The 15,323-nt window shown below is 42.2% G+C and overlaps 1 protein-coding gene across 1 annotated transcript; it reads right to left on the minus strand.

The window, feature by feature from the left end:
* Positions 1–385: 385 nt before the first annotated feature.
* Positions 386–14,862, minus strand: LOC113890894. The gene is made up of 4 exons (XM_027538431.1): positions 14,784–14,862; positions 14,313–14,630; positions 619–895; positions 386–467 (listed from the first exon to the last, which is right to left on the minus strand). Exons 1-4 carry the CDS (start codon positions 14,824–14,826, stop codon positions 386–388), a joined length of 720 nt encoding a protein of 239 aa, XP_027394232.1. The 5' UTR covers positions 14,827–14,862.
* Between the last annotated feature and the right edge of the window lie 461 nt (positions 14,863–15,323).

The following is a 15,323-nucleotide window of genomic DNA, read 5'->3' on the forward strand; positions in this document are numbered from 1 at the left end:
CGATGAGCTCAGGATTTCACTTTGTTCAGAGTAAAGAGAATTGGCATTGACAGCAGGAAGTGAGGCAGGTGTTGGTCTATTCTGTGTATCCGGCCTGTTTTTTGGCAGCGACAAGCAAAATTTCAGTGCAGTGTAAAGTAGGGCTGAAACAATGTGCTTCTCCCAGACAGCGCAGCGGTACACGCCAGAATCACTTTCTTGAAGATTTGAGATTACAAATTTATACATCTTGTCTGTGCCTTCATAGCCATGGTATTTCCCTGGACTGATTCCTGATTCCAACACAACCTTTGAGTAGGAGACATCGTAGTAGAGAAGGCGTCGGGGTACAGTTCCCTCCTGGAATTTGTACCAGTGGATATATTGCTTGTTTTGTGTAGGAAGATCACACGGGATTACAGCAGAGGACCCAGTTGCCCTGGTGATTGACATCCTCTCGTCTTCCATGTTGGAAGATACCTGAGTGACTGCAATGGGAAAAGCAACAAAAAATCTTGAGGAAGAGGAAACAGCATTTCTTAGTATGACCCCACACACACACACACACCACATACATGCATACACACCATTGCCAAAAAATACAGAAAAATCCCAGGAGCATCCAGGCAACACACTCACCAAGAGCCAGGAACACCAGAAGCAGCACTGGGGCCCGCAGCATGGCTGGGACAATAGTGAGACTGGGGTTCCCAGCAGATGTGATGGGCAGGGGAGTTAGCGAGGATCTCTCTTAAAGACCACCAGGCTGAGCCCAGAAGGGGTGGGTGCTGGGGGAGGCCCACGGAGGAGCCCCGCCTCTCTACACCAACCCCTTTCTTGAGGGCCCCCTGTGGCAGGCTGGGAGCAGCCACCTCCCCGACGGGAGAAGAGAAGCCTGAGCTCTGAAAGCTCAGAACTGCAAGCAGAGGGATCAGGTGAGGGGTGGATGGAAAAACACGGACAATACTTGCCTGTTGCCTAGTGGAGTGAGCAGATCTGAATCAGGCTAAGTTCCCTGCAGTTCAAGGTTTCAGTGTTAATGCTGCTGCCGTGGTCTTCTCCAGTGATGAAACGTCTATAGTCCTTCCCCGAGCTACCTTTCCTCTTATAGCTATAAGCAAACTTTGAAACAAACAGCAAATCCAATAAGAACTGAGCCCACTTTATTAAAATTAAGGTTATAATGTTGGTCTGCATTTGACTCTCAGAGTCAGACACAACTGAAATAACTTAGCAGTAGCAGTAGCAGTAGCAGTAGCAGCAGTAAAGGGATATATGTGTGTGTGTCTGCGTTACGAATCATTTTGATAGAGAGTGTATGTTCATCCCTAAGTAAAAAGCCACCTCACATTGGGTTTCCACGTTTCTCAAAACAACAAAAATAAATAAAGCAAGGAGCTTTGCAATATTTGGAACAAACTTAAACTAAAAATATATATTTTGTTTATCTGAAATTCAGGGAAATGCAAATCAAACAACAATGAGATTTCACCTCACTCCTGTCAGAATGGCTAATATCAACAAGGCTGGAAAAAACAAGTGCACTGTTGGTGGGAATGTAAACTGGTGTAGTCACTATGGAAACCAGTATGGAGCTTCCTGCATAAGTTAGAAATGAAACTACCACATGATCCAGCAATTTCACTTCTGAGTGTTTATCCATAGAAAACAAAAATACTAAGATATACCAGCACCTCATGTTCATTGTTTATAACAACCAAGACACAAAAACAACCTAAGTGCCCAAAACCAGATGGACAGATAAACTAGGTGTGGTATATATGTGAATAAATATATATATATATATATATATATATAGTATATATGTGTGTTGTATATATATAGAGAGAGAGACAGAGACAGAGAGAGAGATAACTACCATTTTGTGCCCTAATTATGTGGTGGATTTAGAGAGCTCTACTGGGAGTGTTTTGGAACTTCTGAGATGACAGATGTGGTCCAGCTACAGAAGACAGAATCCATGTGCATCCAGGTCTGCTAATATTGTTCAGTCCCTTTCAAACATCAAAGGAAATATTTCAGTCCCACAAATATGAACATATAAACATACAGTCAATTATAAAAGCAGTAACTCTGCTTACATATTTAACCAACAAGGGAAAGAGTAGATCTAACAATTTTATCTTATAAGAAAAAAAAAATATGTAACTATATACAATGAGGGATATTGACTTAATGTGGTGACCATTTCAATATATACAAAATATCAAATTTCTATCTTGTATAACTGAGAATAATGTAATATTTTATGTCAATTTTATTTTAAAGATATGTTTTCAAAAAAGAGAGAAAATTAGTGGATTGAATGGAGTATCTGCACAACAGGCATAGGGGCAAAAGAGCTGACAGAAGCAGCCAGTTGCAGCAAACAGGAGCCCTGCGTGAATGCATGGTTCCCAAGACACTCCAGCCTCTCTTTTCCACAACAGTGTTCAGACATAAAGCAAAAATGTGGGCATGTGAAGAGTATGACCCTTTTGTAAAATGCTTTAAAGTAAATTCTTGGGTGACCTCATCCTTGGTCTCTTCAGTGTCTATCTCATGGCTCATGTTTGATACATAAACTGCTATAAAAATACAGAGTAAAATGTAGCTTTTTGTTTTTCACATTGCATCTCAAAATTTTGGGGGGTTCTGTCTTTTTCAGCATGAAAAAAAAAACATAATTGAGGGAATTCCAAAAGGGAGTGGTTATATGTATACCTATGGCTGATTCATGTTGAGGTTTAACAGAAAAGAGCAAAATTCTGTAAAACAATTATCCTTCAATAAAAAATTAATTAATTAATTTTAAAAACGTAATTGAAAGTCACCAGAAGGGAAAAAACTGAAGATGGAGTCTCTTTTTTGAAAGTTGAAATGAGGATACCCACTGCTGATGTTAGTGAATGGCTAGTAAAGAATTTATTGATTCACAGACATGGTATCATATCCACACATATATACATACACCTGACTGTGGCTGGTAAGATAATGTTCAGATCCACCCTATATTCAGTGAGACTGAGTGATCTCTTAATGAAAAGTTGGAGAAAAGTTTTGTGTTGTGTTCCTGATCAAAAAACCTCTTAGTAAATTCACGTAGCATTTATTTGTAAGCAAAATCTCTTTCTGTTTTGATTTGCAGAAGGTAATTCTTGTTTCATGTCTCAGATTTCTTTTTATGTTTTTCAACACCTTACATTTCTTCTCAGGTTTTTACTTCATGCACATGCACTATTTGTACTATTGTAAAAAGTAGTAATATTGAAATATCAAAATGATTAGTTTTGTTTTTCCTATTTTGCATTATGTATTTGGCCTGAAGGACTGGGATCACAACAAGAAGACATGGTGGGTTTTGAATATATATAAAAGGTACCAGGCATTTTGTATTATGTATCATGAAATAATAGTTTTCTTACAGATGTAGCCCCTAAGGTAGTCTGAGTACTCTTATTTTGAACCCACACTATGAAGTCATTTTCCCTTGTGTTTAGCCAGTCTGAACTCAAATGAACTCAATTATATTTTGAGTTGCCTTTGTAAAACAGAAATACTCAATGCAATGCTTCATGGGAAGGCAGCGTGTCTGTCAGTTTCCTTTCATTACGTACCGTCATTCAAGTAATGAAGGAAATGGTCTGGCTCGGGTGGAAACTGGTCATTTATGTGATCTAATCAACTCCATCCATGCTTGGTCTAAGAATGGGCCACAGGACAGAAATGCAGACAGAGGCTCCCTGGGAAGTTGGGGTCTAAGCAGGGAGAGCTCCTTACATGGAGAACATGCTGAGTCTGGCCTTGGACTCAAACCTCAAGAATTCAGTAGTGTCATCACAATGATTTGTCCTGAGTCAGGAGTGGACTCGTGTCCACAGCAGCACCACAGATGGGGCCTGAGCTGGACGTCAGGATGTGACTTTAACCTGAGAAGGGACTCCACTCCTGACACACTGGCTGCACCAGTTAGATGCAGCCAGTCCTCCTAGGAGGGCAAGGCTCCCTAGATGTTGGCTCTCAGAGCAGAGACCAGGAGGAATGAAGGATGTGACTTGAATGTGCCCTGAGGTCAGAATGTGAGAGCTGAGGCCAAGACCTCAGCAGTGGTCCCTCTGAGACTGCTTCCATCTGAGACTGCTTCCCTCTGCTTCCCTCTGAGACTGGACAGATGGAATCCAGGACATGGACTCCCATCCTGGGCCTGCTGGGTGGGGAGGGGGTGGGACACCTGCTCTTCATGCTTGTGTCTGAGCAGCCCTCTGTCATTCACCCGTTACATTGTCACCTGATGTTAGTGCCCCTAGGAAGCCTTGCTCAGATTGACTATGAAATCATGTTTTCCCTTTTAGAGAACTTACATGACTTAGTACATGACAGACTCAATTGCACAGGTGAGATCGGGCCTCCAAATCTCTGTTCTTGTGAGGAACCAAGCATGTCACATCTGTCCATGAAGCTTGGTTCAAAGATTGGGTCTTATGTCACCTAGTCTACACAGAGAAAAATGAAACCAAGAAGTAGCAGCCTCAGAAAATCACAAATCATGGAAGATCCTAGGTGGCTGGTGGAAAGTCAGGGATCATCTTAGTGCTGCAAGGAGTCCTGTCTGCTCCTTTCTTCAGGGTCATGAGCATAGACAAACATGCAGATATGAACATCCTGAGCATAAAGTTCCCAACTCCCGTAGGAGCTCATCAGAGGAACTATACAAAGAAATAATGAGGAATTCGGGTCACACAGTCTAGAGTGTGTTTGATAACAATCACATGTGCTTGCAGAAGGATTTTTTTCTTCCATTAGCTGTGACCCTTTGAAAGTGAGCAGAGTTGGCTGTGGTTTAACTGTTCTCGTTTCCTTGCACAGTCCCAACCAGTAGAGGCCAGTTTGAGCATTTTCCATGAATCAACCACATTCCACAGAGCAGGTGAACAAAGAAGCCTGAGAAAATGAAACCTGATCAACGCATCAGCATATCAAACCCCTCCTGCTGCCACGCAGACTGTCACCCCCAGGCCCACTACCCTTCCCTCTCGGCCCTCCCAGGCTAGGGCAGTCCAGGGCAAGTTGGGGCAGGAGGTTGCTGAGAAGTTGGAAACCACAGGAGACATGCCCAGCAGGGCCCTGACTGTGACATCAGCTGCATAAAACTTTCAGTGATTTGCACGTTTCCGTTTCTTGCCTTCTACACTTAAATACACTGTTTTGTTCACGGTGAATAAATAGTTCCAAATCTCTAAGACCAGGGCCACATATTTCGTCTAAAGAAGTCTGATCAAATTCCTAAGAACCAAGGAGTTGATCTGGACTTCCCAAGTGGCTCAGCAGTAAAGAATCCATCTGCCAATGCAGGAGACCCCAAGTTCAATCCTTGGGTTGGGAAGATCCCCTGAAGGAGAAAATAGCAACCCATTCCAATATTCTTGCCAGGATAATCCCATGGGCAGAGGAGCCTGGAGGGCTACAGTCCCTAGGGTCCCAAAAGTGTCAGACACACCTCAGCGACTAAATGGCAAGGAGTTGAGTAGATTAGATTTTATCTATTTTCACTTGTCCAAGTAGCAAAATCCCACATTTCACAACACTCTCCCGACATTCATATACTTTGTGAATGGAGAAAAAAAAGTGAAGTGAAAGTTGGTTGCTAAGTCATGGCTGACTGTTTTCCGACCCCATGGACTGTAGTCCAACAGACTCCTCTGTCCATGGGATTTCCCAGGCAAGAATACTGGAGTGGGTTGCCATATCCTTCTCCAGGAGATTTTCCCTACCCAGGGATTGAACCTGAGTCTCCTGCTTTGGCAGGCGGATTCTTTACACTGCACTTTCACTTTTTTTCCCCATAAAAATGACAAATACACACAGTCTTCATGATATAAAACACTATTATGATTTCAGCATTTTAAAAATAATAGCAAAATGTGTAAGATAATAGTGTATTATGATGGGAAATTATTTTATAAATTATTATTTATTAACCTAGCTATTCGAGCATCTCTGTACATTTGCAGAAAAAGAGCTCTAGGTTGTGTAAGTACAGAGAAGTTCAAAACAATATATGCTGAATGCTACCTTTGAGTATAAAGAGGGAAGTTAGAATATGTATACATGCATATACATTCATACGTACACTCATATTTGCTATAAAAGATTCAGAGAAAGCAAAAGCAGAATGTTAAAGAGGAAGAAAGGTAAATACAATGGCTCAAGCAAGGTTAGTTGGTGTATTTTTGATCCATGCAAAGATATTATCCAAAATTTTTGATGGATACTGTAATGAAGATTGGCTTCCCTGATAGCTCAGTTGGTAAAGAATCTGCTTACAATGCAGGAAAGCCTGTTCAATTCCTCCGTCAAGGAGATCCACTGGAGAAGGGATAGGCTACCCACTACAGTATTCTTGGCCTTCCCTTGTGGCTTAACTGGTAAAGAATCCACCTGCAATGCATGAGACCTGGGTTCGATCCCTGGGTTAGGAAGATTCCCTGGAGAAGGGAAAGGCTATCCACTTCACTATTCTGGCCTGGAGAATTCCTGGGACTGTATAATCCATGGGGTCACAAAGAGTCAGACACGACTGAGTGACTTTCACTTTCATAATGCAGAAATTATTTTTTCAATGACGCTTCCTGATTGATGTTCCATTTCTAAAAATAATCTACATTTTTTAAAGATGCAAAGCAGTCTGTCACATGACATCATTTATTTTCAGTTTCTTATTGCGGATTATGGTTCACTAGGGGCTGTAGTAAATGGTACTACAACGAATGAACATCCAGGCACATAAATTTAGTATGTATGTTTTGTTTCCTTGTGAAATTGATAAGTGGATGCTAGTCACTTTCAGAGTAAAGCACATTGTACACTTGTATAATGAGTTCTGTGATGGCTCCTTGTGCCTGAGATCTGAGCTGGCAACGCTGGAACTATTTCAGTCACTTGCCTCAACCTGGCTGCTCGTTAGTTATTTAATACTGAAGGAGAGATAGGGATCAAGACCATTCCCATAGAAAAGAAATGCAAAAAAGCAAAATGGCTGTCTGGGGAGGCCTTACAAATAGCTGTGAAAAGAGAAGCGAAAAGCAAAGGAGAAAAGGAAAGATATAAACATCTGAATGCAGAGTTCCGAAGAATAGCAAGAAGAGATAAGAAAGCCGTCTTCAGTGATCAATGCAAAGAAATAGAGGAGAACAACAGAATGGGAAAGACTAGGGATCTCTTCAAAAAAATCAGAGATACCAAAGGAACATTTCATGCAAAGATGAGCTCGAAAAGGACAGAAATGGTATGGACCTAACAGAAGCAGAAGATATTAAGAAGAGATGGCAAGAACACACAGAAGAACAGTACAAAAAAGATCTTCACGACCCAGATAATCACGATGGTGTGATCACTGACCTAGAGCCAGACATCCTGGAATGTGAAGTCAAGTGGGCCTTAGAAAGCATCACTACAAACAAAGCTAGTGGAGGTGATGGAATTCCAGTTGCGCTATTCCAAATCCTGAAAGATGATGCTGTGAAAGTGCTGCACTCAATAGGCCAGCAAATTTGGAACTCAGCAGTGGCCACAGGACTGGAAAAGGGCAGTTTTCATTCCAATCCCAAAGAAAGGCAATGCCAAAGAATGCTCAGACTACCGCACAATTGCACTCTTCTCACACGCTAGTAAAGTAATGCTCAAAATTCTCCAAGCCAGGCTTCAGCAATATGTGAACCGTGAACTTCCTGATGTTCAAGCTGGTTTTAGAAAAGGCAGAGGAACCAGAGATCAAATTGCCAACATCCGCTGGATCATGGAAAAAGCAAGAGAGTTCCAGAAAAGCATCTATTTCGGCTTTATTGACTATGCCAAAGCCTTTGACTGTGTGGATCACAATCAACTGTGGAAAATTCTGGAAGAGATGGGAATACCAGACCACCTGACCTGCCTCTTGAGAAATTCGTATGCAGGTCAGGAAGCAACAGTTAGAACTGGACATGGAACAACAGACTGGTTCCAAATAGGAAAAGGAGTTCGTCAAGGCTGTATATTGTCACCCTGTTTATTTAACTTCTATGCAGAGTACATCATGAGAAACGCTAGACTGGAAGAAACACAAGCTGGAATCAAGATTGCTGGGAGAAATCTCAATCACCTCAGATATGCAGATGACACCACCCTTATGGAAGAAAGTGAAGAGGAACTCAAAAGCCTCTTGATGAAAGTGAAAGTGGAGAGTGAAAAAGTTGGCTTAAAGCTCAACATTCAGAAAACGAAGATCATGGCATCTGGTCCCACCACTTCATTGGAAATAGATGGGGAAACAGTGGAAACAGTGTCAGACTTTATTTTTCTGGGCTCCAAAATCACTACAGATGGTGACTGCAGCCATGAAATTAGACGACGCTCACTCCTTGGAAGGAAAGTTATGACCAACTTAGATAGCATATTCAAAAGCAAAGACATTACTTTGCCAACAAAGGTTCGTCTAGTCAAGGCTATGGTTTTTCCTGTGGTCATGTATGGATGTGAGAGTTGGACTGTGAAGAAGGCTGAGCGCCGAAGAATTGATGCTTTTGAACTATGGTGTTGGAGAAGACTCTTGAGAGTCCCTTGGACTGCAAGGAGATCCAACCAGTCCATTCTGAAGGAGATCAGCCCTGGGATTTCTTTGGAAGGAATGATGCTGAGGCTGAAACTCCAGTACTCTGGCCACCTTGTGCGAAGAGTTGACTCATTGGAAACGACTCTGATGCTGGAAGGGATTGGGGGAAGGAGGAGAAGGGGACGACAGAGGATGAGATGGCTGGATGGCATCATTGACTCAATGGACATGAGTCTCAGTGAACACCGGGAGTTGGTGATAGACAGGGAGGCCTGGTGTGCTCCGATTCATGGGGTCGCAAAGAGTCGGGCACGACTGAGCGACTGATCTGATCTGATCTGATCTGAAGAGACTAATTGACTCCTTGAATAGAGAAACTTCAAATAGAAAGAGAACAGGAGACATCCTTACTTAATAGTTATTTTTTAAAAAGTAGGAATGTGAGCAATTTTTACAGCATTTTCAAATATATATTTTTAGAAAAGAATGAATGATGAGGAAATACTGACGGTGATAGGGAGGAAAGTGATATGATCAGATCTGTGCTTTAGAAAGAAAAATAGCAGGAAGGTTGGTTTCAGGGGAGCAATCCCGGGGAAGCAGACGTGTTTCAGAGACGGTCGCCATGAGCCACTGAGAGGTCTCTGAGGACCCAGGTCACTGTACTGACACAGTGGGGATGCATAGAAGGGCTGGTGCAATAAATATTAGCAGGTTTGTCAGAGCTTCTAAGGAATTCACGAGATAAATAAAATGACCATTAGCAAGGTTGAAAATAAAGAAAAAGATGTTTTAACATCCTGGGACACATTCTGTGTGGTGAAGCTTCATGGTCAAGGTTGTGGGGCAGCCACACACATCCTTGTCCTTCAGGGAAATTCCTACCCATCTCACAGCAATCAGGGGCAAGTTAGGAGCTGGGTGTAAATATTCTATTTTTCCTGTACCAACCAGATAGAGGATGATCAAAAATTCAGGCTGCTATTTTACAAATATTTATCCCTTCAGTATAGAAAACTTAACTACAGAAGGTATTTACTGATCCTTCTTATTGGTTCAACCATGCAAAGTATGACATATATAGACCCTCTCACTTTTCGGCTACATATTGACTTGGATCTTCTGGCTCCACAAAGCATTCTCAACGGTCCATTAATTTCTGACTAGAGGAAATGAACAAATCATTAGTTTAACTTGATATTTCCTTTGAGGTACATAGTAAATATCAGTGCAATTCCTATCATCGTTTTCTAAATATGTGAGCTGTTATATTGCTTAATCATGTTTTATCCAAAAGATGGGAATTCTTTCTGTTCCAACCATTTTCATCAGAGGATCAATTTCCTACCTGGATACATTTGCAAGAACACATGCTGCATCTCTGTGAATATACAGATCACCCTGACTCCCCCACTTCTCTTCTTTATCCTTTCATTACTTCTTGTTGGTTCTGGGTAGAGTGTCGGGAAAAGCATAGGTTTAAATGACATTTATACTTGGCTTCCAACTGTGTCTCTTCTGATATCAATGCCTTTGTGATCTTGGATGCTACAGAGTTTCTCTGAATCCCAAGTTCACCATGCATTAGGGGTGGGGGAGGATATGATAGTACCTAAGTCAGAAAAATGAGGTCAAGTTCAGGTCTGGAAATTACTTGGTGCTCAGCCATTGCCAAGTATTCCCAGTAGCCACAGAGGAAGCACAGGGTAATGGGGCCATCTCAGCCAAGGCTGCAGTTTTGTCTTCAACTGTCTGGACTGCAAGTGGCTCCTGGGAGGAAGACTCCTGTCTGCTTCATCTGTATATTCTTTACATGGAGGCCAGGCCACAGATAACAGTTACAAGCACTAACAGTTATTGAACTCATACTGTGTGACAAGCATGGGTCTAAGTTCTTTACATGGATTGACCCAATGAATTGTCCACAAACCCTCCAAGGTGGGAACACTTATTACAACCCTTTAACTGGGAGAGACTGAATCTGAGAATGTTGAACAGGGTAATTGAGTGTCCTGTGTGGGGGCACCAATGCATATTAGAAAAAAATGGGTTTTTGAGGTGGAAAGGGACATGCTTCATCACAATTTTTGAACTGCACACAATAAGTCCATAAGTCTTTGTACAGATGCCTCCAAAAATCCTTGATTCACTTTTGAATTTTTTTTCAATATGGCGGCCACCTCCTCCATGAACCTATCCTCACTCAGCTCGGGTACAATGACCTCCTTGCCACCATACACCCTAAACTTCAGGTTCTCACCACTAAAGGTTTTTCATTTATAAGCTTGTCTCAGGCTGCTAACAGTGAGGTCTGGAGTGCGTCCAGAAGAATTCCAGTGAAGAACTCCAGTCAAACCAACCTCTCACTTCAGTCCCCATGATTGAGCAGGAAATCATTTACCTTTTCCATGACCTGTGAAGAATATTTCTGTCTTTCCCAGGAGGGTAGATGGGGCAGTGCAACCCCAAATGCAGTAATCAAAGGGCATCTTAGTGTTTCATCTTGATGATTTTCTGTTGCTCAAGAGATTTGTCATGTCTTTTTGCCTTGAAAAACAATTCCTAGAACTCAGAAGTCAGGAAAAATTCATTGCATAAAAAGTCCCTCTGCAGAGAATTCTCTACATTTTCCCAATACACAAAATTTCAGTGTAAAGCAGATCAGGGAAATAAATATGCAGAACAAAACCTAAACAATATTAGAAAAATATAAATGACAATAAGTTTATGCTTCAGTCTTTTTTTTTAGCTTTTATTTTTTTTATTTTTTTAATTAATTAATTTATTTTTAATTTTATTTTATTTTTAAACTTTACAATATTGTATTCATTTTGCCAAATATCAAAGTGAATCCACCACAGGTATACCTGTGTTCCCCATCCTGAACCCTCCTCCCTCCTCCCTCCCCATACCCTCCCTCTGGGTCATCCCAGTGCACCAGCCCCAAGCATCCAGTATCGTGCATCGAACCTGGACTGGCAACTCATTTCATACATGATATTATACATGTTTCAATGATATTCTCCCAAATACCCCACCCTCTTCCTCTCCCACAGAGTCTATAAGGCTGATCCATACATCAGTGTCTCTTTTGCTGTCTCGTACACAGGGTTATTGTTACCATCTTTCTAAATTCCATATATATGTGTTAGTATACTGTATCGGTGTTTCTATTTCTGGCTTACTTCACTCTGTATAATAGGTTCCAATTTCATCCATCTCATTAGAACTGATTCAAATGTATTCTTTTTAATGGCTGAGTAATACTCCATTCTGTATATGTACCACAGCTTTCTTATCCATTCATCTGCTGATGGGCATCTAGGTTGCTTCCATGTCTTGGCTATTATAAACAGTGCTGCGATGAACATTGGGGTACAGTGGGATTGCTGGATCATAAGGCAGCTCAACTCCAGAAAAACAAATGACCCAATCAAAAAATGGGCCAAAGAACTAAATAGACATTTCTCCAAAGAAGACATACAGATGGCTAACAAACACATGAAAAGATGCTCAACATCACTCATTATCAGAGAAATGCAAATCAAAACCACTATGAGGTACCATTTCACGCCAGTCAGAATGGCTGCAATCCATAAGTCTACAAGCAATAAACGCTGGAGAGGGTGTGGAGAAAAGGGAACTCTCTTACACTGTTGGTGGGAATGCAAACTAGTACAGCCACTATGGAGAACAGTGTGGAGATTCCTTAAAAAACTGGAAATATAACTGCTTCAGTCTTTTTTAAAGTCGTAAAATAGTTTAAACACATGGTCCCTGATATAAGAGACCAAGTTAAAGTTGGTTTGTTTACTATCCAATTCCTTCTTCCCTGCAATTACAGAAATAAGAAGAACCTGAAACTTGCCCTGTGGTTGTGGGTTCTCAAGCAAAAATAGGATGACCTGGGAGAGCAGGAGTATCCAGGGTGCAACAAGACAGGAAGGGTTTTGGGTTAGAAACAAGCCCATGAGTACCATTCTGGAATGCATTTGTGTGTCAGGCTGGGAACCTGTCCATTTCAGAGACAAGTGTGTCACTTTATCTGTTACCACCAGGACAGCAGTTCTTAAAAACCAACTTGAATAAGAATCAGCTATGGAGTTTATTGAAAAATGCAGATTTTCAGCCTTCATTCCTATGTTTGTATTCATGGTGTTGGATGTCACCTAGAACTAGCACTATTATCCCAACTCAGGTGCTTCTGCTGCAAGTGGTCAATGGACCACAGTTGAAGAAACACTCCTCTGATAGAAATTTGGAGGATCCAATACACAGGAGATCACATACATGTGAATCTAACATTTCTGTTCGTGCTAAGTTGCTTCAGTTGTGTCCGACTCTTTGTGACCCAATGGATTGAAACCAACCAAGCTTCTCTGTCCATGGGATTCTTCAGGCAAAAACACTAGAGTGAGTTGCCATGCTCTCCTTCAGGGGATCTTCCTGACCCAGGGATCGAACCCAGGTCTCCTGCAGCTCCTTAATTACAGGTGAATTCTTTACCGCTGAGCCACCAGGAATTGCACGTCCTTAAATCTAGCCCAATAAGAAAGCCATACTCCTTTCATGTATGACTTTTCAGCTGAAAGAGATACTATTCACTGTCTAATTGTTCACCCAAAGCATTCTTTACAATGAATTCCTGAGAAAAAAATAATCTGATAAATCTCATTCTAGTTTGGGACTTTGCCATGTTAATCTAGAGGGTAAGGGTGGAAAGAACCCCTGGCTTGACTTGTTTAATGCAGAACAGTTCTGGTTGTGGACTGACTGAATTCAAAACAAAGTGGAAGAAGAGTACAATGGTTGACATTGTTACAGAAATCACTGTTTTCCTACACTTTCACTACCTGTAGTGAAACTCACTATTCAAACTTCGCCCCCCTCTCTTACTGGCACCCCACTCTGTCCAAGCTGAGAGCACAAACATATAACCATGCCCTGATTGGTTATATGAGGAAAATGTCAGTTTGTCCAAGAGAAATATGGTACTAGGTTGAGGTTCAGGAAGTCCAAGTTTTCATTTTCCTCTTTTCTTACTCTTCATACTCCTAAATATTGAAGATGGTTCATTCTCGGCCATTTTCTCTGGATAATGATCAGATAAATGATTCAGCATAGCTAAAGTTTTCATTATTTTTTATGTTTGTGATTTTTGTTATTTTTGATAACTTATTTACTTTCTGCATCAGGTCTTAGTTGCGACATGCAGGATCTCTTTTGCATCATGTGGGGTCTTCCCTTGTGGCACAGGAACTTCTAGTTGTGGAACAGGGTCTTCAAAACATGCAGGTGTAGTTGCTCCAGAACACAAGCACCCTGCATTCCAAGGCAGATTCTTAAACACTGAACCACCGTGAGGTTCCCAACCTTTCCATGCTCTCCTAAATACTTCCCTTAACAGATCAACCCTAGGTGCCCTGTCTCCTAAAGAGGAGGTTGAATAGATTCCAGCAGCTCCTAGGCCAGTTAAAAGAAGATGAAGCCTGACAGTTGCTTGTCTGAGGCGTGAAAATGGAAGCCTGCTTTTAGAAAAAACTGTGGCTTTGGTGGGGAGGGGTGAGTGACAATTGACTATTAAAGTTGGGGGATGGGCGATGAGCTCAGGATTTCACTTTGTTCAGAGTAAAGAGAATTGGCATTGACAGCAGGAAGTGAGGCAGGTGTTGGTCTATCCTGTGTATCAGGCTGTTTTTTGGCAGTGACAAGCAAAATTTCAGTGCAGTGTAAAGGAGGGCTGAACCAATGTGCTTCTCCCAGACAGCGCAGCGGTACACGCCAGAATCACTTTCTTGAAGATTTGAGATTACAAATGTATATATCTTGTCTGTGTCTTCATAGCCATGGTATTTCCCTGGACTGATTCCTGGTTCCAGCACAACCTTTGAGTAGGAGACATCGTAGTAGAGAAGGCGTCGGGGTACGGTTCCCTCCTGGAATTTGTACCAGTGGATATATTGCTTGTTTTGTGTAGGAAGATCACACGGGATTACAGCAGAGGACCCAGTTGCCCTGGTGATTGACATCCTGTCGCCTTCCATGTTGGAAGATACCTGAGTGACTGCAATGGGAAAAGCAACAAAAAATCTTGAGGAAGAGGAAACAGCATTTCTTAGTATGACCCCCCCCACACACACACACACCACACACATACATACACACCATTGCCAAAAAATACAGAAAAATCCCAGGAGCATCCAGGCAACACACTCACCAAGAGCCAGGAACACCAGAAGCAGCACTGGGGCCCGCAGCATGGCTGGGACAATAGTGAGACTGGGGTTCCCAGCAGATGTGACGGGCAGGGGAGTTAGCGAGGATCTCTCTTAAAGACCACCAGGCTGAGCCCAGAAGGGGTGGGTGCTGGGGGAGGCCCACAGAGGAGCCCCGCCTCTCTACACCAACCCCTTTCTTGAGGGCCCCCTGTGGCAGGCTGGGAGCAGCCACCTCCCCGACGGGAGAAGAGAAGCCTGAGCTCTGAAAGCTCAGAACTGCAAGCAGAGGGATCAGGTGAGGGGTGGATGGAAAAACACGGACAATACTTGCCTGTTGCCTAGTGGAGTGAGCAGATCTGAATCAGGCTAAGTTCCCTGCAGTTCAAGGTTAATGCTGCTGCCGTGGTCTTCTCCAGTGATGAAACGTCTATAGTCCTTCCCCGAGCTACCTTTCCTCTTATAGCTATAAGCAAACTTTGAGACAACAAACAGCAAATCCAGTAAGAACTGAGCCCACTTTATTAAAATTAAGGTTATAA

Source organism: Bos indicus x Bos taurus, chromosome 4, assembly GCF_003369695.1.
Source record: "Bos indicus x Bos taurus breed Angus x Brahman F1 hybrid chromosome 4, Bos_hybrid_MaternalHap_v2.0, whole genome shotgun sequence".
NCBI lineage: Eukaryota > Metazoa > Chordata > Mammalia > Artiodactyla > Bovidae > Bos > Bos indicus x Bos taurus.

Coding starts and splice junctions, on each gene's coding strand:
- LOC113890894 (XM_027538431.1), bottom strand. CDS start 14,826: ATGCTGCGGGCCCCAGTGCTGCTTCTGGTGTTCCTGGCTCTTG. Junction 896..14,312: donor TGTCTGGGAGAAGCACATTG/GTTCAGCCCTCC, acceptor CTCTGCTTGCAG/TTCTGAGCTTTCAGAGCTCA. Junction 468..618: donor TCTGGTGTTCCTGGCTCTTG/GTGAGTGTGTTG, acceptor TTCCCATTGCAG/TCACTCAGGTATCTTCCAAC.